The sequence below is a fragment of the Orcinus orca genome, chromosome 13, assembly GCF_937001465.1.
Source record: "Orcinus orca chromosome 13, mOrcOrc1.1, whole genome shotgun sequence".
In the NCBI taxonomy this organism is placed as follows: Eukaryota; Metazoa; Chordata; class Mammalia; order Artiodactyla; family Delphinidae; genus Orcinus; species Orcinus orca.
The window spans coordinates 54,361,296-54,384,345 of NC_064571.1; the positions used below are offsets into that span (position 1 = coordinate 54,361,296).

Here is a 23,050-nt window from a genome sequence, read left to right on the forward strand (position 1 = left end):
AGAGTCTAAAGAAAGCACTTGTGCATTTGTTGAATATTTTATTGCTCCTGCCCTTTTTTGTTAAATAAAAATGATGGGTAAGGAAAAAAGTGAAAATATTGGCCCTTGTGATAAGATGCATCTTTTCTCCTTTAGGGAATACAGCAAATCAGCAAAGGGTCCTCAGGGGGCTGCAAAGGCCCCTATTTAGCCTCAGCTGGATCCTCCTAGCACTTAAGCAGGTTGACACGCTGCCCGTATGACCAAAAGAGAAAAAAAGGAAAAAAAAAAAGATGCCGGAAATATTACTAAAAATTGTGTCTACACAATGAGACATGATGAGAGGATTTTGTAAGATATTTTCATTTTCTGGGAATGGAATCTCCCATTATAACATTTAACTCAGTTATTCAAACTTTCACTGCTTTGCCCTTCAGACATGTTTTTTTAGAAAGCATCATGCACGAATTTAGGGGACTGCAAATCTGGCTGCTGGTACTTCATGAATGAGGAGGTTAAAAAGACAGGATTTCATCTTTCTGCAAGGGTTTGTTCTTTGGGTTTTGTTTGTTTTTGTTGTGTTTTTGTTTTTTTGAGGGAAGGAGGAGTTAACTACGTAATGGCATCAAAAACCAACAACAGTGTGAAAGCTCTGAAGGTAATTTCAAGCATTAGATAAAAGGTAGGTCAATGGTTGGGGGCAGGCTGTCAACTACCTTCCTGGTACCTCCACCTCACATAGGCAGTAAATGGTTTAGCCTGTTCATGGCCATCATCACCCACCATAGTGAGAAGCTATCTACCCAAAATCAAACCCTTTCCCGGGGTAAGAGGCTAAGAGGCAAAGAAACCTCAGTTTCTTCCCACTTCTGTAGCTTCCATGCAATACCGTCATAAGTTTAAGGAGAAAATCCTTACCTCCCAGCAGACATGGACAAGCATGACAAAATGATGTTTTCCCTCGAGTCAGGGACCTCTGTTGCCCTTTTTCCTTCCCCCACATGGACCTGCTCAACCAATGGACCACTCTTTAATTGAACTCCACGTGCATCCCCATGTGAGAGAGAATTAAGGAGCGAGATTGGTGTTACAAGAGATTATTCCACTTAAAAAAGGCTTCCAGGAGGGGTTCACACAATTTGGGGTCCACTCAAATAGAATCCCTCCCTAGATCTTTGGAAATAAGACTCAAGTTCAACACTTCCATTTGTGACTAAATTTTCAAGAAATACAACTATTCTGTAAATAGATGCTGCGATCCAGCTGATTCCCTTTTCCTATTATTTCATACACTCTTTTTCTCTACCTTTTTTTCCATGCAGACCTTGGATTTTTTTCAAATAAGATAAACAGTTCCCTTACCCTCCATTTGTAGATACTTATGGAAGTTGTTACAGATATTCACATCTTACAAAAGACCATTAGAAGAGGAATCTTTTCTACAATTTTTTAAAATGCTCATTCAGTCTCTGAATACCTGCAGAGATGGAGAGCTCCCTACTTACTGCTCAGATGTACTTAACTGCTAACGAGTAGTTACTAAACTAAGCTTAAGTTGCCTCCCTGTAACTTCTACCCCTCTGGTCCCAGAGCTGCCCTAAGGAGCCACGGGATAAGTTCTCTCCCTATTTGTCTTGGCAACACTTTAAGTTCTTACGATACCCACCATGCCTCACCCACTACTCAGGGTCCTGTGTTTTGCTGAGGAATAATTGAGTCTGGCTCCCTCGTGATAAGTATAAGGAGAGATTAGGAAACCTTCTCATTGGCTCACACCTGTATTCAGAGAGTCTTAAATCTTAGAATCCAAACTCCTGAGCATTCACTGAATCATAGCATCTTAATGCCTTTGATGCCATCCAGCTGAGGGCCAGAAACAATCATTCGTTCACCTTCAAAATAGAAGCAGGGCCAGGAGCAGAATCCAAGCTTCTGATTTCAGTAAAGAGGTTGCTCCCACTACACTTCATCAGAAGGCTGCTTCTGCTGATTTCAGTGTAGCTAACTGGGGGCCTCGTGCCCAGCACTACGAGGCCCTGTGATATCAGGACTCCCATGGACTTTGTCGGTGCCGCCATGATAGCCAGGCCCATAATGGCTTGGGGTGGTCTGGCTCCCCAGTGGACAAAGAGGCCCCAACTACAGAGATGGCCCTTGTTCCCAGTCTGGCTTTGTGTAGTCCGAATGGCAGGACAGCACCCTAGGCTCAGCGCGGCTATATCACGAGACCAGCCGGGAGCCTCATGTGCACTGGGCCAGCTCTCAGGTCGAAGCCCATGTTCTAGAAGCGTCTGCCCTTGAATAACTTGTGGCTCACTGGGGTAGGCAGGGTACAACCAGGACTCTAGTTATAGACACAATGTAAATATCTGAGTACATGCTTATACAGAAAGACACAGAGGAGTGTGGGAGCACAGTGTGTGAACCAGCAGGCTGGGGTGGGTGGGCGAGCATGGGAAGGCTCCCAGGAGGAGACAAACTTGAAATCAAATTCTGAAAGAACAGAGAAGAAGTTGAATTAACAGGAAGGGTACAGGATATTATAATAGGGGACTTGGTATGTGTGGAGACCCTGAGGTGGCCTCAGAGCACCCCTAATAAGTGCTAGGCACAGAAAGTAATCATGCAGGCCCACGCCCACCCGTGAAACGGACTGTACACTGGAACATGAAACGACCGGTTATCCAAAGCAACATCAGTCCCAACACCTTGTTTCTCTCCCTAATTTCCTTTTATAGTGACACTTCTCCTGTTATTTCATGTAGTCATGCATTCATTTATGCGACAAGTTAAAAATTATGCCCCTACTGTGTACCCAGCACCTAACCCAGAACTCCCTCTGCGTTTCCCCATCCATTAAAGGCAGGTGCAACGTGCCTACCTCAGAGGAGGATCACGTAGAGGTAAGTTTTAGCAAGGTCCCTGGGTGAGTTATTTTAATTAAAGCCCCAGGAATCAGGAGAAAATTAGCACAGTGGGATCAAATTCAAGCACCACTCAATACTTGAGGGTATTTATAGAAAAACAAACACAAAAACAAAAAAATCCAATACCCTGACTGGTTGCTTTTCGGTTTCCTGGTATAAACTGGTGCCTGTTCTCCTAGCTGAAGAGCACTGATGCTATCCATTTTGACCTTCTGCCGATGATTAAAGCCGGGACTGGAACACCAGGGCCTGGACATTGCCTACCTCCCTAAGAATATGCCAAGTGCCTTCCGAGCCCTTTTCCAGAAGAAAGGAGAAGGTGGAGGGAAGGATACTAAACAAAAAGGGATTCAAAATTCTTGACTTTGAGAAAGACTAAATGATTGGAAGTTGGGCAAGAGAGAAAGCAGATTTCCCTCTTAATTTTCAATCCCATAGAAACTGGTTCAGAGGGGAAATCACAGGTCTTAAGAGACTCTCACTCCTCAAAGTGTTGTCCCCCTCAGGCCCCACCCCAGGCCCACTGAGGAGTTGGAATTTGCATCTTCACAGGATCCGGGTGATTCACATTCTTTTTTTTTTGCGGTACACGGGCCTCTCTCTGTTGTGGCCTCTCCCGTTGCGGAGCACAGGCTCCGGACGCGCAGGCTCAGCGGCCATGGCTCACGGGCCCAGCCGCTCCGCGGTATGTGGGATCTTCCCAGACCGGGGCACGAACCCGCGCCCCCTGAATCAGCCGGCGGACTCTCAACCACTGTGCCACCAGGGAAGCCTGATTCACATTCTTAAAACTCTTTAAGCCTCAGTTTTCCCATCTGTAAAATAGGGATGATAAAATGGCAGATCCATTTACGCTTAAATAAAATAATCTCTCTACAGAGATTTGGCTTAAAATTTTTGTTCTGCCTCCCTTCCTCCTTCCAGGTGCCCAGCTCTATGCAAACTTCTCTTGGTTTTAACTCAGCACTGCAGAGGGCCAAGGGGCCATTAGTCCCACCTCCCTCTCTGTGTACCAAGGAGGCCACGGAGGTCCAAGTGGAACAGATGATTTGTTGCCTGACGTGCCCTAGCTTGGGAGCTCCTCATAGGGCAAGGCCTATGTCTTTTACATCTTTGTTTCTCCAACTCTTGCATGGTGCCGGGCAGGCAACAGACTCTCCAGATACATGTGTTGAATCAATCGGTACATTCAGTAATTAACTAACTGTGGAACAAAAGCTAAAATCCAGGTGTCTACGAAATCCTAGTCCCAATAACACACAGATACACCTGAAAGCGGACTTAACTTCCCCTGACTTCATTCTTCCCGACAGTTCCCAAAGAATTTATACCTGGCTAATAGTTGAGACCACGGGTTTCTGCTGCAGACAACAGCTCTCTGAACTAAAACATGACCATTATTCTCAGTGTCAGGAAAGAGGCAAACTTGAGTGTCTGCAGAGTAGGAATAACCCACTGACAGCCAGTGCGCCCTGCTCAGCTGGGCAGAAGGGACCCCAGCTAGCGCAGCCTCTCAGTGTGTGGAGATGGCCAAGCTTGGGACAGGAGCAGGGGACCCTAAACGCTGGAGAGTGCTGCCTGGCACTAGTAAAAACACCCACGAGGGATTGTCCATCCAGAGGGGTGCAGCCTCTCAGCAGCAGGACGGGGCACGCAGAGGCCAGCGGCTCCCTGGAATGAACGCTCTGTGTGCATCGTTCATCCAACACTCGCTCCACGGAGTCTGGCTACCTAGCCCACCTGCCTCTCCACGTTGGGAGCACGCAGTCCTCGGTGACGGGCACTATTGGAGGGAATCCTGGATTTCAGTATTTCCCACTCCAAATCAGAGGTGTCTTGGGCGACGGAGGACATGAAGTGGGCCATGTGCACTATTTCTGAGCTCCCTGCCCTTAGACGTTCACGCTATGGATTAAGCCGGTCATTCCTCTCCACCTGGGTCTTCTGAAACCTGTCATAACCTCTGGCCATGGGCAAGTCACGGTCTCCGTAGGTATAGGAATGGTCACATTTCCACCTAATTCATTTTGTTTCAAATTTTCTGAGTAATCGTTTTAGCAGCTCATACACATCAATGGGAAAGAAAACCAAGATTATCGGCATCGACAAGAAAGGTTTCCTCCTTTCTAAATTCACCCTTTCCCTTCCCCAGAGACAACTGCTGTTCCCAGTGTGTGATGTATCTCAAAGAGACAGCTGACACACAGGCAAGCATGTCCACTAGAATGGAAGGTGCCTAAGGACAGGGATTTCTGTTTTCACTGTTCACTTCTGTGCCCCTCGTACTGAGAAGAGTAACTGGAAAAGGTGCCCAATAGCTCTACGTTGAATAAATTAATCTATAAATCAGATGTATTCCTGAAAAGTTCACATTTTGGTAAATCAAGTCCTAGTCTGCCTTTATTTTATCTTCTGATTGGATGACCTTCAGTGGACAGTGGCTCTGCCTCCTCAACCAAGAAAAGAGGATAACAGTTATTACCTGCCTTTCATGGTTGCCATGGAGCTGATGCGTGCATGTGGAAGGAAGTATCGGTGGTTGTCATTTACTGACTGCCTACTCTAGAAAGAGCAGTCTCCGTGGTGGTCCCACTGCACCCTGTTCTCCCAACAGCTACCCAACTGATAAAACATATTACTGTACTTACTGGTCTAGTGCCTGCCTCCTTCTGTAAGAGTACAGATGCCCTAGAGCAGGGACCATCTTCATTAACTCTATACTCCCAGGGCCTAGTACTTCTCAGGTAAGTAAATAAATGATGACTCCAATGAGGGACAATGAGGACGAAGGGGAGCTTAGAATGGGAGATTCACAGACGTTCGTTCTCAGCTGTATGTATATGCGCAAAGGCACACACTCTCACAGGCCCCCACAAGCTCACACCAAAGATTTATAATAAAAGAGGAAAATCAAAGCAGCTTGAATAAGATGGTGAATGCACTTGATTGTGAAAATGTGAATGTTTCCACGAAGCTAGGTAATAAGGAAAATCAATAAAACTGTCAGCAGTGGCCAATTTCAACTGGATAAAAGAATAAAGTAATGGGTCCTGAAAGACAACTCTCTAAATTAGGTTAGATGAATGGAAATACCCTTTTGTTTTAAGCCAAATCACAAGGACATCAACAACAGTAAACAATTCAATTATAAGCCACTTTGACCCAGTACGATCTGAGCTGCAAACATGAATTTCCTGAAACCATCTTCTTTATAAGACAAAGAAATGATGTGTAGCAAGACAACAGAGACAGAGTTGGAGGCCCCGCCAGGAAACACGGGGCTCACTTCTTGACTAAGGATGTATTATAAACCCACCCTCTCTATAAGCTTATTTCTTCAACCTGAGTCTCCTTCCTTCAATTACTTCATTAGTAAAACAGGCACACACGTCAATAGAAAATGCACATCTACGCTCCCATAATGGCCGAGAGGAAGGAGGCTTTGGTAGTGATCCTAAAGGGCTCTGCTCTCCAAACACTCAGGATTCAATTCTGTTTTTCATCTGCTAATGGTTGGCATTTGGTGTTGTTAACTGTGGATGATTCATTTCAGAGGAACTGCTGTGCACCTCGAGCCTATCTGGAAGGAAATGAGGGTTTCTTGGCGTATTTCTCATCAAGCCTTTTAGCATTGTCTCTGTGACATGAGACCTCTTGATGGGGGTTTAGCTACTCGTTGCTTTCAAGCTGACTCCCCCTGTCTCATCTGGTGCATATGGCCACTTCCAGGAACAAGGATTTACTCTATCAGGACAAAGGATGGAGACAAAAATCTGGAAAAAAGAGGGTCCACTCCCTGAGTCTGAGTAGCAATGGCAAGCAGTGATGCTGGGTCGGGGGAATGCGGGGTACACGTTGCAAGATCAATGTTTTTGAACATCTGACTTTTGTTATTTCCACCCTTATCAAATGCTGAGGCTGTTTCTGTTCCCCACATGCTACTGGAGAATCCAACTTGTCCATGGATGTCTGGGGACGCCGTGGGGTGAGCAGGACACCATCTTATTGCCTGAGGCACCTCACAGGAGGCAGACCTATCAGCTCCTTGGAGCAAGTGCCTGACTTTGAAATCCCCGATTTGGGAGGGTAAGGGCTCCCTTTAACCTGTCGAGCAATGTTTCTCATTAGAGACTGGACAGAACTTGAAAAGGGTGGGAGTGTCAGGGCTTGACGCCGGGACACTAGCTAGATAGTCTGGAGAGGAGGAGAAGGTTGAGGGTGGTGGAGGGCTTACCATGGGACTCCATAAGACTGCTGAGGGAGAAACAAGACAGTGCAGAAAAGATATACAGGGATGCCTGTACCAGGCTTGACCTCCCAATCACTTAAGTCCCATGCTTATAAAATGTGCTCTACTCGATGTCCCAGACTTGACCATACTTGACCTAGAACATCCCTTCTCCCTGGTGACCAAGGTAAGTGAGAAGCCTTGACCATGAAGACACACCCAGAAAGAACTGCCTTCAGTCTTCAAATACAGCTTCATCATTTAAGGTATTTCATTTTCTTGTTTGAAAATGTCTGTCCGCCACACTGAGGACTCTGTTTGGAAGCACCCTGAGAACACAAATTGCATCTATTTAATTTATCATGTCTCTCCAGACTTACCTAAAAATAAGAGCTTCAAAGCTGTCTTTGATAATGATGGCATGATCCCCTCTACTCAGAATGGCCTCCCTGGGACTTTCCTGGTGGTCCAGTGGTTAAGACTCTGCGCTCCTGATGCAGGAGGCCCAGGTTAGATCCCTGGTCAGGGAACAAGGTCCCACATGCCACCACTAGGAGCCCACATGTGGCAATGAAGATCCCTTGTGCAGCCACTATGACCCGGCGTAGCCAAATAAATATTTAAAAAAAAAGAAAAAAAAGAATGGCCTCCCTGCTTCTTCCCTGTCAATCCAGTCTACCTAACTTTTCCTTTTCAGCCCAAGCCCTGCCTCTTTCTTGAACTTCCCTGGTTATTCTGGCTTCAAGTTATTCCCATTTGGAGAACTCCTGGTAACACGAAATTAGGCACTCAATGTGATACTGCCTTGCCTTGTTCCCTAATGCTTTTGGCCTTCAGGTAAGCCTAGGATTCCTAATTGAATTGCAAGCTCCTTGAAGTCAAGGGCCATGTGTTCTTGTAAATGCCATCTCTCATTTTCCACTTCCCTGTCACCCGATTCAGCATGGCCACCAAACTGGGCACATTTGCTAAAGTGCATTAGTGACTACTTTTCATTTGAATGAATGGTTCTTCTTAATTATCTGATCATCAGAAGGCATTGGATTAAATAATGCAGAAATTCTAAGGAAAAGGGTAGACTTCTTATGAACTGAAGCATCAGTGGGACTCTGGAATCTGAAAGACGTTATCTAGGTAGAAACTACCAGTGGCAGAGGGTCGAGAGGAAGGCCTACCTCTCTATTTCAACCCTGAAGGCAGTGCTCTAATGCTTGCCATGGACACAGGTAAGAAAGATTACTAACCTGCTGGGATGAGTCCGACCAAGACTTAGTTAAGGATTCACCTTACAGAGAGCCTGAGAAGGAGCTGACCAGAACTGAACTAGGACCATGGAAGTTTTCATTTCAAAGAGAGTGGAAAAGAGATCTGCTGATTTATGAAAGGGACTTTCTGGGTCATCTTTGGATTCAAAGCTATAAACTTTACCTTCCTATTTCTGTAAAAAGCTTCCTGAAGAAAAGCACTAAAATGTTAAAAGCAGCGAGGAGGTCTTTGTTGGCAAACTCATGGGGCCATGATTAGGGCCATGATCCAGGCAGGGCCCTGGATCGTAGCCTGGGGTCTGGACCCAACAGGGCCTTGTAATCAACTGTTTGGCCACAGGCACATCACTTGACCTCTCGAAGTCACCATCTCCCACCAGGGGGTAATACTTGCTATACACACGTGATCATTTTAGAACGAAGCAAAGCAGGTTTGATCATGTCTACCTGTCTGTGCAACTTGAAAAAAAGTCCAGAAGAGAGCTGCAAAGATGAGATAAGATTTCTAAACTCTCTCTTCAGAAAGGTTAAGGGGTTTGATTGATTCAGCCTGAAGAAGAGAGATTTAATAACTGTCTTCAAATATATGCAGGGCTTTTACCCAGGACCGATGAGAGTGTCAGGACAACGTGTTCTGTCTGCACTGAGAAGACAGGGCACAAGCCCAGGCTCTGACAAGGAGACATTTCTAACATTAAGGGCCACAGGACACAGACAAGCTAAAGAATGTTCTTCTGGGAAATTCTTCAATGGGGGAAGGGTTGGGAAGAAAGAGAAAGACAGAAAATGGGGCAAAACTATGGGAAGGTCTGAACTCTGCAAAAAGCAACCTCATAGGCCCTGCCAGATACAGATATTATTCTATGAATTGCCTCTTTGTCACCTTGCTCTATTCTTGGACCTTTTGCATATGCCACACCCCAGAGTCAGAAACCTGCCCTCAAACTGCTTCCCTGGATACCCTGCCTGCTGCTCCTTCCTGGGCACTGGGTTAGAACGTTGCTCACCTCCCTGCCCTCAGGTCTCCAGGGCCTTTAGGATATTTACTGAGCGTCACCTTTATGTGAGGGCACTGTCCTTATAGCAGTCCTATCATAATACCTACCATACATCCCATTATCCCCACAGATGGGTGAGAAATCTGAAGCTCTAAACTAGTAGGCACCGGAGACAGGATTTACATTCAGGACTGTGGACTCCTAAGGCTCTCTCTTTCTTCTCTCTGCTGCCGGTCCCAGAGAGGATATTGAATGCTTTCTGGAGCCTGTGGCTATAGAAAGAAGGGCAGAGGGCTGGATCCTGAGCCCACCTCTTCACCTTCTGCTTCCACAATGTGCACTCATTCCACAACCCGATCTAACCACAGTATTTGTGATGGACGTGCTGCAAAAACCATTCCAATTATTTTGTATCTTTGGCATTTTATTGGAGAAACAGTTTGGGGACCCAAACATACCACTGAGGCCCACTTCTTGTTCTTGTTATTGTTGCCTAAGACTCTGAAAAACTCTCCTGGGTGAACACGACACCTGGAAGGAAGGTGGGGGAAGAAGAGCCTAGAAATCCCTGGGTCAGACCCTGACTGCCCCTCCTCTGGGGAGCCTGCAAATGATGGTTCACTGTCCTATTACTATGAAGAATAGAAGTAATATACAAATTACATCACAAAAAAGGAAGAAATATTAACTAATGTCCACAACAGGAAATAGTAATTTGCACAATTGAGAACTACATCCATTGTTGCTTATGCTTCTGTTGCCCGGGCTAATTATGCTCTGATTTAAGTATCTGGTGATCCTGTGGCGCCATGTTTACGAGGAAGCCCCATGGCCATTACTTATGATAAAAGCACCCGAGCCTGGAGCAACACACAAAACATCCTAAGAAGGTTTACTACATGAGATAACATAGGTAAAGTTCCTGGCACTGTACCTGTCAATCCCTTCTACTGGCTACAGATATTAGCCAGCCTTCAGCCTTGAGCTCTGATAGATGTCTATTCACATTATACCGACGATCAAAACTGCATGACCAGAAATGACCTTGACTGTCATCCAGCCTGACCCCTTACACCTGGGGTTAGGTTGCCGGGTTTAGCTAAAGCATACACCAGTCAAATCCCATTATGATGAACTGCACAGGACGTGAAAGCAATGCAATTTTATTAAATAGTTAGAAAGCACATTAACCCCAGCTCTAGCAGACATAAACATCCAGGCTTTCTACAGCGCGTTAGCAAGAAAAAAGAATCCTTTAGCACATCCCAGAAGAAGGGGGTGTATTCACACAGTCTCACCCCCACACCTTTCTCTGGGCTCCTTGGTATTTGCATGTGGTGTAGAGTTTGTGCAATTGCTACGAATATCTTTTTTTTCCATTGATGGGACTGACTGGAGCACTTGAAATAGGTGAGCTGAAGGGATGCTTGATGGCAGAATAATAGAGCGGTGAAAATGTCAGCTGTGCCTCATTTCAATTTTCTTTTTCACCCTTTCTCAGAATATAGAGTTAGGAATTTTCACTAAAGAAAGGGACCTAAATAAGAATCAATGACTGTCCATAGTCTGGGTGTGACAACCGTGTTTTTGCCCTGGACCCTTCCCATGCAACCCAGATAGCAAGTGTTGTGGCTACGCATTCTCCCATTCCTCTTCTCACCCTCTCAATCCTTCCAAAAACAAAGCCACCTCTGGGCCAGGAGCGCTCACAGTCCCAGCAGCAGGAGTGGGAGAACAGATGTGTAGAACACAAACAGAACACACCAAGATCAGCTTCTAGAAAGAGATTACTGGAAGTCCTTCCCACTATCCAGAGAAAGAATTCCAAATCCAGGAAAAGCAATTAAGAAAAAGCAGAAAAACTTCTTTTCTTCAGAGCAACACATGCTAACACTTGACAGAGTCTGGCATGTGTCAGCATTTCTGAAGTAAACTCTATTTTCTTTAGATGAAAGAGATAAAAAAAATAGGCTATGAGTTCAGTCTAATGAAAACTGCTTTGGTCATTCACATGCAATAAACTATAGAAGCAAGAAGAAAAAAAGCAATTGCCTCTTATTTATTTATTCATTCATTTGTCCATATCCTTCCCCTCTAATGTAAAAAAGGATGTCTTCTATAATTTTGCAAGTCGTTAATCTTTTCAAAGAAAAAAATAATCCAAGCCTCCCATTGATTGCCCAGGGTCTTGGCACAGGGAATACATATTTAGTTAATTATCCTGTTGCATATACATTATGTAAGGAAAAAGGGGGATTGATTTTGCTCAGCAAACGTTTCACCAGTATCAACAATCAGGAGATCACTGTAATATTGTAAAGTCTGGTAAATTTGGGATCACACGCTGTGTTAAAAGTAAGGCAAGGCTTTACCTTACTGGATGCTTTATTTCTTAATCTGGGTGGCGGGTACACTGGTACCCATTTTATTATATTTTAGGCCCTTTTGTACATCTTGAATAATTCATACTAAATATTGTTAGATCTCTAAATCTTCTACAATAGTTTCTATTCTGGGCTGTTCAGAGCTGAGAGTAGAGAGGGAAAGTTGGAAACACCAAAATGTAATTGCAATAAAGAGCAGAAAATGTTAAGAGACCAATTTTGGAAGGATGTTTAAAGTTTTAAACCTATGCCAAATAATTGAGATCTATTAAGAGAGGACTGAATTCTATCATGAGCTCCATATACACACAATTATTGAATTATTCTGAACACCTGTTGAAATCAGGTGATTAAATTAGTTAAATGAAAGTCATCAGGCCCCACTGTCAAGTGCATCATTTGACCAGCTCCTTTAAATTTGCTTACATAGTCCCTCCTCCATTATAGAAACTTAAACTAGAGCTTCATCCCCAAAACTGTGGGGTTGTGACTTTGTGCTTATAATCCCCAGTATTCTGCGGAGATGCTATAAAACGCCCAAGTCTCCCAGCCAGGAGCTGTGCCTTTCCCTTGGGGCCACAACCTCTAATCCCCATTTTTTCTCACTGCCAAGAAGAACCCGCCTTGCTCGTCCCATCTTTCTGCCATGACATTAAAGCCAACTGTTCTGTCCCCTGCCCACAAAGAGAAGAGGAGAAGAAAGATGGTCCCAGTAACTAAACTTTAGTCCTAATTCCCAACCTCCCTAGAGCCCAAGTCTGCCACCATCTCCCTGTTTCCACAGGTTTTATTGTCCAGTCTTCCCTTCTACTCCGACTGCTCAGCCCTCACCACGCAACAAGCCTTGAAAGGTAGTAAGTGAGCAAAGACAGGATGGAGAGAAGAGGGTGTAAGAAGAAGAAAGAAGGAAAATCCAACGATCAGAGAACATTTATACCCTACTTAATCAGCTACTGGGGAGCAGATATCCTCACCCCATTATTTCTCTTTAAGAGCAGAGCTTTTGCCTGGGTAAAGAACTGGTAAAGAGAAGTAACACTTATTTTTTTGATTCAGTTATACACACACACATATACATAAAAAATATGTATATATACATATAAATATATATATGTATATATACATATAAATTCTTTTTCCCTTATAGATTATTACAAGATATTGAGTATAGTTCCCTGTGCTATACAGTAGGTCCTTGTTGGTTATCTATAATATATAGTAGTGTGTATATGTGAATCCCCAACTCCTCATTCATCCCTCTTTATAGAAGTAACATTTCTGATTCTGAAGTTTGACCCCTCATTTGTGTCATTTCTGAATACCGTGAGACCAACCGGTCTTACTTCCTGGCCACCACACACGCGCTGACCCCACGCGCACCTCCGGGGAGAGCAGCCGCCCCACCGAAGCCCGCCTGGGCACCCATGCGCAGGAACGCCTGCTTTACTGGCCTCACTCCCTAAGTCGAAAATCTTCCCTCTGCTCCCCCAAAGCTAACAGATGGCTGGTCCCTTTTGGTACACAGGCGTAAGCATCTTCAAAATAACCTTTTCCTTTAAAGGGTGCAAATTAATTAAATGTCACTGGAATATGTCCCAGCCGAGGAGGGAAGGGAGAGACCAAAAGACAAAAGGGTCGGTGGACAAGAACAATGACGAGAGCTCACACTCTCCTACCTTCACCCGATGACCCCGAGAGATCAATGATCACATACACTCTTCCTTCTGGCTCCAGATCAATCTGCAATTAAGAAAATGACAGTGACTCTGTTAGTGCATCGTAGGGGCAACCCGAGAGTTCACGGCATTTCCACCCCAAACTGCTAAAACCTGGAGTCACAGCTCCATTCACTCCATGAATCTGCAACACACCGAGTGCTGGGTGAGCTAGGGATGAAGGAGAATCAGCATTTGTGGAATGTCTACTATGTTCCAGATGCAGTAACAAGGAGGTCTGATGCATACCCGACAGGTAGTGTCATCCCAGTGGTTCCCAACTGGAAGCAATTGTGCTGCACAAGGGAAACCTGACATGAGGAACTACACTGGGGACACCTGACCTAAGGAACATTTTGGAGGACACGAAAACATCTGGAGACATTTTTGATTGTTATGATTGGAGAGGGAGTGAGGCTACTGGCATCTAATGGGTGGAGGTCAAGGATGTGCTAAACATCCTACAGCAGACAGGACAGTCCCCACAACAAAGGATTATCCAGCCCCAAATGCCAACAGTGTCAAGGTTGAAAAACCCTGTGTTAAATCCCGTTTCACAAACAAGGAAACTGAGCTCAAAGTTCCAAGGTAAATGGCGATGCTGAGATCCAATGCCAAGACTGTCTACAGAAGCCCCTGTTCTTTATACACACAAACTGCTCACGGGAGATAAGAAAAGCATAAGACAGGGCTTCCCTGGTGGCGCAGTGGTTGAGAGTCCGCCTGCCGATGCAGGGGACGCGGGTTCGTGCCCCGGTCCGGGAAGATCCCACATGCCGCGCAGCGGCTGGGCCCGTGAGCCATGGCCGCTGAGCCTGCGCGTCCGGACCCTGTGCTCCGCAACGGGAGAGGCCACAACAGTGAGAGGCCCGCGTACCGCAAAAAGAAAAGAAAAGAAAAGAAAAGCATAAGACATTATTCCCACTCTCAAGGTGTTTACAATCTCACTAGGGAGTCTAAAACAAAAATAGAACAATGCTGAACCCAGCTTAATGATGAGGGACAGAGAATAACAGATATAAAGTATCTGGTGAACCTGAAATCAGTGTAAAAGAGCAGCCTGGGAAGACTTCACGAAGGCAAGAAAGGGAAAACATTCCAGGTGGAAGCAACAGATAAGCAAAGGCTGGGCATGCGAGTGGTGCTTGTGCGGGACTGAAGGGCCACCATGCTCGCGGTATGCTGGCGCATGCGTGTTGCAAACCCCAGCCTCTACCAGGGTTGTAAGGAGAGAGCCGATGTCGCTAAATTCTCCCCACCAACCTTCTCCACCCACCCTCGTGCCCTCCCTCCCCACCTCCCAATCCAGCAAGCTACTGGCAGGATGACGAGGAGAGCCAGAGGGGCTGGGCCGCTTGCAGTCAACATCCTTCCAGGGTCTGCACTGTCCTCACAGAGACCATGTTCTCCCTGAGAGAGTAGCCACTCTGGAAACCCTGGATCTCTGAGTACCCCTGGTACCGACCCCCGCCTCCACAGTCCCATCTGTCTGTGCAGAGCTCCAATTGGCTCAGATGTGCCAGGCTGGTCTCAACAAGCTGTGAGTTTTCTTGAGGGCAGGAGCCACTAGCCTCTCCCTTTCTTTTCCACGGTCCTCAGCGAGAAGCAGGCACACATTTAACAAGTACTACTTGGGAAGGGTTAGCCTGGTGAACACCTCCTCCTCCTCCAAGGTCAAGGTCAGTTATTGCCTCCTCTCTGAAGCCTTTCCAGATATTCCGAGTCAGAATTGACTACCCTCACTTGTGTTCTTATAGTACACATACATATCTCAACCGCGGCTCCAGTATGTCTCTCTCCTCGGCTAGACAGAGACTATGACAAGCCTATTTGCATCCCTAGTGTTTAGCGTACTGTCTGTTGGTCAGGAGACACCCAATAAACCTTTGTGGAGGTGGGAAAATGTTCTGTGTCCCGGAGCCTATTCTGGGATTATTCACTCCTGCAAGCCCCTTCCTTAGGAAGGAAGGAAGGCAGGTGATCTGTACTAAAATGATGTTCCAATGCGGCAAGAGGGGAAGAAGAGGCAGCTATACCAGGAGTACCATATATTCCCTATGAGGTAAAAACTCACCTTGAACTGATGCTCCCTGTGTCCCTTCCCCCGACATCTCACTCCACTCCTATTGCAGATTCCCTGAGCCATTCGTGAGCCTCACTTCATTTCCAGTCTCAGCCTCTTAGTGGTTGAGAGTGCTTATGGTTTCCCTCAAAATTTTAATTCCACCAACACGGGTCTTCAATGCCCCCCAGGTGAGGTCCCTGTGATATTTCAGGTACTCTGTCAGGGCAGAGAGGGAGGGAGGGCAGGGAGCTCTCAGGTAGCCCCACAGGGACCGCTCACCTGGGTTTGGGACCTTGAGCTTGGGATCCAGATAAGAACCAAATAACACACTCGTGATGCCAAAGATTTCAAGTTTCTGGGTAAAGAAAATGTTCTCCACCACTCTCACCACTAATACTGTCCCGTGCCACGAGCATAACCTGGTCCCTGCACTGTATTGCAAACAGGAAAAACAACAGAGCCCAACCAGAATCCTGTCCCTGCCACAGTTCAAAAGTATCAGGGGCCCCCTTGTCCGAAAGCATGGAATTTAAATAATGTACGCCTCTTAGAGATTAGGTCATCCCTATTAAACCCCGCCGGCAAAATGAAACACTTTCTCATATCCTCCAAGTCAAAGATTTCCCACGACTGTGGATTTCACTGGCAAAGTACAATGGTATCTGAGAAAAGCAGGGAGGGAGACAGCAAAGGAATGAGATGGGCCGCAAGGCCTGTCGGAAGGCAGGCAGCGTGCCCTTCTTTGCAAAAGGGGAGTAAGAACTCGTGGCGGGGGACAGGTCATTGATGATAAAATGTATTAGGATATTAACATTCAAGATAGCAATCAGAAACCATTTTAGCACCCACTGCTGCCTCAGTGCCGATGAACTGCATTTTCAAACAGAAAAATAGAAATTAAGCTATTAAACATGCCAAGAGCAACAAAGGGCTTTGCAGCCTGGGCAGATGGCTGCAGAGCACTGGCTGAGCGCCAGCCAGCCAAGTGAGAGGGCTCTGAGAATCCATGCAGGGTGGTGGGACTTCAACGTGGATAAATAGAGGGGTTATCAGGTACAAAAGGGGGTGGAATGCCTTGTCACTTCATGGCCAAATTAACTTAATCACAATTCTGTTCACGATCATGTGGCCCCGATAATGAAGCAACGTAGGTGCCCAGCCCTGCACAACCCCTGCAAGATGATAGCTGGCATCACCACCAGGCAGCTGGCACTACGTAAAAGCAGGCCTCCTCCCTCCTCCCAACCATTCCCAGGGTTTCTTCTCAGCTCCTTCTCCCCGGCTTCAGGTTCCTCCCAATTCTCCCAGATGCAACCCCATTTATCAAATCTCCTTGAACCTCATACCTTTATTTGATGCACTTTCCCAGATACTATCTCTGTTTTTTTGTTTGTTTTTGTTTTTTGTTTTTGCGGTACGCGGGCCTCTCACTGTTGTGACCTCTCCCGTTGCGGAGCACAGGCTCTGGACGCGCAGGCTCAGCGGCCATGGCTCACGGGCCCAGCCGCTCCATGTGGGACCTTCCCAGACCGGGGCACGAACCTGTGTCCCCTGCATCGGCAGGAGGACTCTCAACCACTGCGCCACCAGGGAAGCCCCTATCTCTGTTTTTGACTATGATTCTCTTTCAACCTCCAGCTGAGGCCAGAAGCAAGGCAGTAGAACCATGGGGGAGACAAACACAGCCTTTGGAGTCACACCAGGACTGAATCCCAGTTTTGTCACTTACAGGTCAGGCAATTATTTATTCTCCCTGAACTTCAACCTCTGTCTCTTCATCTGTGAAACAGGTTATTGTAACAATTCCATGAGACACACATGCAAAGCACTTGGCACTTAGGAGTTACTCAGTATATGGTGGTTAACAGCGAACTTACTGGCTCTCTGGCCTGAAGCAAGCAACTATCTTCTCTAAGACTCAGACTGCTCCTCAGTGAAATGGAGCTAATAAAAGGTCCTGCGACACTGGGGGTGAAATCTACGTACAGTGCATAGCATGGCGCCTGGCACAGAACACTCGGTAACTGTTGCTGCTCTTGCTATTAAAAAGCCAAGTCTTCAAATCTGTTACTTAATCCGATGTGATGTTCTTTCCACTCTATGAAACTTCCCACCCCCAAAAAAGCATTTTCTTGCCCCCAATTGACGTTATTGCATATTATTTCAGAACATCTGATGATTTTACAGTGCTGCGAATATCAGATGTAGACCTAAGGTGAGAATTTGTCACCCAGCCCTGGAGGAAACCCAGTGGGAAAAAAGGCTATAGCCTTGGTCATCAGAGGGTCATGAGGTGATTACGAGAGAAGGAGAAGCTGAGGATGACCACGTATTGTCTGAGCACCTACTAGGCCTGGGACACTGTATTGAGGTTTCACCTGTATTAGTTCATCTAATCTCCTCGGAGGCCAGCAATACATATTCCCTACTTTTCAGATAGAAAAACTGGGGTACCGAGAGCTTTCAGCTGGATTCCCGTGCAGCACTGCTGCCTGGAGCACACCGGAGAGATGACTCTGACAGAGCTCCCACCTCGAGCCCCACCCAGCCCGGGAGCTCCCATCTCAAGCCCCACAAAGCCTTCTCTGACAACCAGGTCTCAGGGTTCTCATAACTCTAAGCCTCTGGCTTGTCCTCCGTGGGTTCATTCTCCTTCTCAGGTGCAACTGACTGGCTCCCCAGCCAGGCCCGTTTAAGTCAGAGCAACGCGTAGAACACCTTGCCCCCCCCCCACCCCCCCCCCCACCCCCAGAGCCCTTGGGGAAGGTCTGGGCATAAACAAGAGCTCCATTCCTGCGACTTAGGTACAAAGCAATGGGGAAAGAGCCCAAACCACAGAAACCAGGAAAAAGCCATCTCTGAAAAGCAAAAAGACACACAGGCGCTTTTTTGGGTGGTACCTGAGCATTGACAAAGTCCTTCACAAGCATTATTTCATTGATTCCTCACAATTTACCTGTAAGGTAACAAGTATTATTAGCAACATTGTATGTACGAGAAAACTGAGGTTAAGGAAGATAAGCAGGGCTAGTGAGAGCGCACACACGGCACAACTGCAGGGGCACCGTTCACACGGTAGTCTCTGAGGACAAGTCCTCCGGAGCTGAACAGCCAGAGGTAAGTGGCAGAGTCATCATAACTTGCACCCTCAGCTCCTGACTCTGAGTCCTATACTCCTCCCAGCACACCACACCTGTCCAGCAAGAACCCTGACCACTGGACTTGTACCCCAGCCATGCAGCCCGCTTAGCTGTCACCACTGTGTGTCACTGTGACCCATAGGTGTCTGTGTGCCTGTGTTTGGGGGTAATCGAGTTTGAGACACAGGAGGCAAGAAATTCATAGTCAAGCTTCCTCCTAACCACAGGCTCAACTTTCACTGGAGACCTCTAGGCAAACCTCTCCTCAGAACAGCCCACAAGGGTCACACAGACCCAATTTGAGCTTCACTTCCTTTTCCATCTGGTGTCAGGCACCAGGTCCTAGAAAGAAGCAAAGGGGGGGGGGGCGGTCAGAAAAGGATGACTCCACAAAGGAGGAGAAGGAGGAAAAGAGGCTGCGCTGTCCATGTTACACCAATTAAGTCCCAGATAATAGGCTGTTTCTTTTTTTTCCTGGAGGAGGGTGGGGAGTGAGGGAGGAGGAGGTGGGAAGGAGAAGAAGGGAGAAGACTCAGGGCTTCTTTCCCAAGGCAGAGGACCCGCTTCCCAAGGTCTGCACCCCCTGTATTGATGGCTATTTTCCCCTGGAGGCCCCTCAGGCACATACTGTCCCCAGAGGTGCCTGGCATGGAAGAGGCAAGCCAGACAGAGCAGGAGATCTTCAAGCAGCAGGCGTCCTCCCAGCTGCTGCTTTTGGAAAGCACAAAACGTGCAGGCACTATGATGGGCAGCTCTTGAGCAGCCGCTGGGTGGTGATTTTGGAGCTAGCCACCAATTAAACTAAAGACTCTTCATTTGAGGAGTTTGCTACTAGATCTATTGGTAGAGTGCACTGGCTGGTTAAAAAGCAGAGCGTGCACGTGTAACTAAATATTTTAAGAGTTCCACTCGGCTCACAGGCTTCGAATAGCATTTACTTTCATAAAATAAGAGGAGAGGAGGATTGCTCCTTTCTCATATGCCTTCCATGGCAGTGCAAAGACGTTATGTGGGCTTTCGTGTACATCCCTGAAGGGCAGAGCCCTGTCTGTCCAGCACATGGAAGGGATTTAATACATATGTATACATGTGGGCTCAATGGATGAATGGCCCGATTTTAAACTGGACCTGCACAACTGGATTATGGAGATGATTTACTTGGGAAGCCATCAACCTGTACAGAAGTGTTCCTAGCAGCTTCATTCATAACAGCCAAATACTGGAAACAACCCAAAAGTCCAAGAACAGATAAATGAATAAGCAAACCATGCTGTATCCATATGACAGACTTTTACTCAGCAGTAAAGAATGAACTCCTGGTACATGCTACAACACGAATGCTATGGGAGAGAAGCCAAACGCAAAAGATTACCATTCCACTTACATTAGGTTCCAGAACAGACAAAACTAATCTATCATGACAAAAAGCGTATCGGTGATCTCCTGGAGGTGGACATGGGAACTGGATTCAAAGAGGCACAGGGGATGATTGAATGATTTTGAGTATTGTGTTTTACAATAGTAAAGTATATATTCAATAAAAAAGAAAAGAGGCACAGAAGGACCTTTGGGGAAGATGAAAGTCTTCTATATGTTGATTGGGCGGTGGTGACATGAATGTATATGTTTGTTAAACTGAATCAAGCCACACACTTAAAATGGATGCATTCTTTTTTTTGCATGTAAATTATACCTCAATAAAGTCGCTTTTGAAAAAGGAAAAAAAGAAGTCATCATTTCACATAAGGATTGCTCTACAATTTTCCTTTAAATAACAAATCATCTTCCCACCCTCAGGGCATTTAAGATTTCATATTCCGTTTTTAAAAATAAAAGGGTTCATTCAGAGTTTTTCAAGAACACATCTGTCACCCAACATAATGTACACCTACCTGTGTAGGCACACATTCACACACCCACCCACGTGTGCAAAACACGCTCAAACCCACCTTCTCTTGTCTTCTGTGATCAAAATACGGTAATAGCAAGAAAAACACATCCAAAATGTAGGTTCCCTGCTGAATTATTTAAACCTGTCTTTCTGTGTGTGGATCTCAATTTCCTCATATGCAAAACAAAAAAAAATTAGGCCAAATGCTCTAGAATGGCTTTTAACAACCTCAAGGACCTAAATATCCATGAATAGGAGACAGCTTAAATAAATTATGGGACACCGTTTGGTAGATCACTATGCAAGCCCTAAAAAAAGAATAAAAAGATCTAAATGTACTGACTTACATGAAACTATCTCTGGGGTATATTAAGTGGGAAAAAAGTATGGTATAATGTGTTTATTATGCTAGGCTGTCATGTGCATAAAATGGGTGTGCATGTGGGTACACACACACACACACACACTGTCACACTTGTTTGGCATAGATTATCTCTAGAAGGAGTCTTAATCAACAGGCAACAGGGGTTGCCTCAAGAGATGGAAACTAGAGGATGGAGGGGCGAGAAATCAGGAAAGGGGCATTATTCTTCACTCTATGCTCTTTTGAACCATTTGATTTTTAAAATCGTGTCCTTGAGTGAACTTGTCACAATATCTGTCAACACCTTTTTTCACTACCTATTTCTAACCCGGTCCCCCAGAGAGAAGCTTGCCTCGGTTCCCAGACACTTCTTAAAGAAACGCCCCTCAAAATCGGCTGACACGTTGCTTGTCCATCCCCCGGTACCCAGGTCCCAGACACCAACCGAGCAGCAGTCATTATCTCCATGCGAAAGTCCCATTGGCTGGACCGCATGCCTACCTTCCAGATCCCAGCTCCCCACAGGCCACAAATGGAGTAAACTCAAGCTAGTACCTGCTTCCTCTTTTCAACAGGCGCAGAATAGACCCAGAGAGCTGGCTCCCTCTGATGACAGAGGTGGCTAAAAACAAATAAGTCTGTGTATGCAGATGCTTTTCTGAGCTGAGAAAACATCCAAAAAGCCAAACCTAATGTCAAGAGTGTGCAATGGCTTACGAAGCATTGCCTGGTCATGGTGTCGTTTTCGTTTTCCTCTCTTCTTTCAGGGAAATGGCAGTACATGACTGTCCTCCCACTGACTCCCACGAGGAGATGCTGAGTGCAAACAGCAGGAAATGTAGCCACTTACCCTCAGTGTTCTGAAGTGAAAAATACCCACTACCCATGCGCACTTTGCATTTTGCGTTTTGCTTTGCAGTTCTCTTTCTCACTGGGTGCACTTTTATCCATGTGTTTTATTGCACGTTTCCTATTTTTTTACACTAATAAGCCAACTGCGGTGATTGAGAGTCAAGGCTCTGAAGCTAACTTACCTGGGTCCAAACCCCAGCTCTGCCTGTCACAAGCTGTGTGGCCCTTGCTGCGATTTCCTCATCTACACATTGAGAATGTCAGTGGCATCTGCTTCAGAATGTTGGGAGGCTCAAATGAGAGGGTGAAGCACTTGGAGTCACGCCTAGCACACAGCTAGCATCCTCTAAATGTCAGCTGTCAAGTCATTAGGGTTATTTCCCGCCTAGACTGCGAGCCCCTCTTGGGAAGAGCCACGTGTCCCTTGGTGGGGGTGGGGAGGTTTCCACAGTTCTTGATCCACAGCTGGGCACATGGCAGGGAATCAGTAGAGACTCCAAGTGGAACTGAATGGATCCACGTGGAACAGAGCCGAGCTCAATCGGGAGCTCAAGATTGTGCAACCAGAAAAATTATCTCCAGACCAGGAACTTTTCTGTCTCTGTTATATCACAACCTAGCAGGACCTTTCACCAACAGCTACTCACAAAGACATTCAGTTCCTGACTCCCTTCAAAACCTAAGACATTATAATTGTTATTCAGCACTTTGAGCTCCTCATGGAGACTCTTCTATTCATAATAATAATCACAACTCTAATAAACACCCTTTATTGAGCACTTTACATGCGTTATCTGAGTGAGGGAGGCCATATCCTTATCTGAACCATTTCAGGAATGAGAGAACTGAGGCTCATGGATCTGAGTGGCTTGCCCACATTCTCACAGCTTGAAGAAGAGCAGCCTGAATTAAGGCAGGGCTCTCCGACTCCCACCCCGATGCTCCGGTTACCTTGGACCCAGCCAAGGGCATGGACTCAAGGAGATCCTGAGGAAAGAACACATCGTGAGCTGGTCAAGGAGCCCACGCTGTGTGCGTGATGGTGGAGTCACTTCTTGGGCACAAGAACAATGAAAGTAAAGCTTTTTCATTGTCCTCCTGGAGCTCATAGTTGAAGGAACACCAATCCCACAGCAAAACAGCTGGGAGGCTCAGACTATGAGACACAGACACAGGGTAGGACGCCCAGCTTCAGGGAGTAAATGCCCTCTTGGAAATATTGTTGTATTGGGATTTTCTGTA

At 46.2% G+C, this 23,050-nt stretch overlaps 1 protein-coding gene and 1 long non-coding RNA gene across 5 annotated transcripts in view; one reads left to right on the forward strand and one right to left on the reverse strand.

The window, feature by feature from the left end:
• The window catches only part of LOC125960907 (uncharacterized), an 840,695-nt gene that overhangs the window by 348,841 nt on the left and 468,804 nt on the right, over positions 1-23,050 (forward strand). The window lies entirely within an intron of this gene.
• The window catches only part of PRKCE (protein kinase C epsilon), a 509,933-nt gene that overhangs the window by 310,083 nt on the left and 176,800 nt on the right, over positions 1-23,050 (reverse strand). For all 4 annotated transcript variants that reach the window (XM_004264993.3, XM_049696373.1, XM_049696375.1 and 1 more), the window contains one exon: positions 13,458-13,521. In XM_004264993.3, coding sequence (XP_004265041.1) covers positions 13,458-13,521 — 64 coding nt within the window. The remainder of the gene's footprint in view (positions 1-13,457; positions 13,522-23,050) is intronic.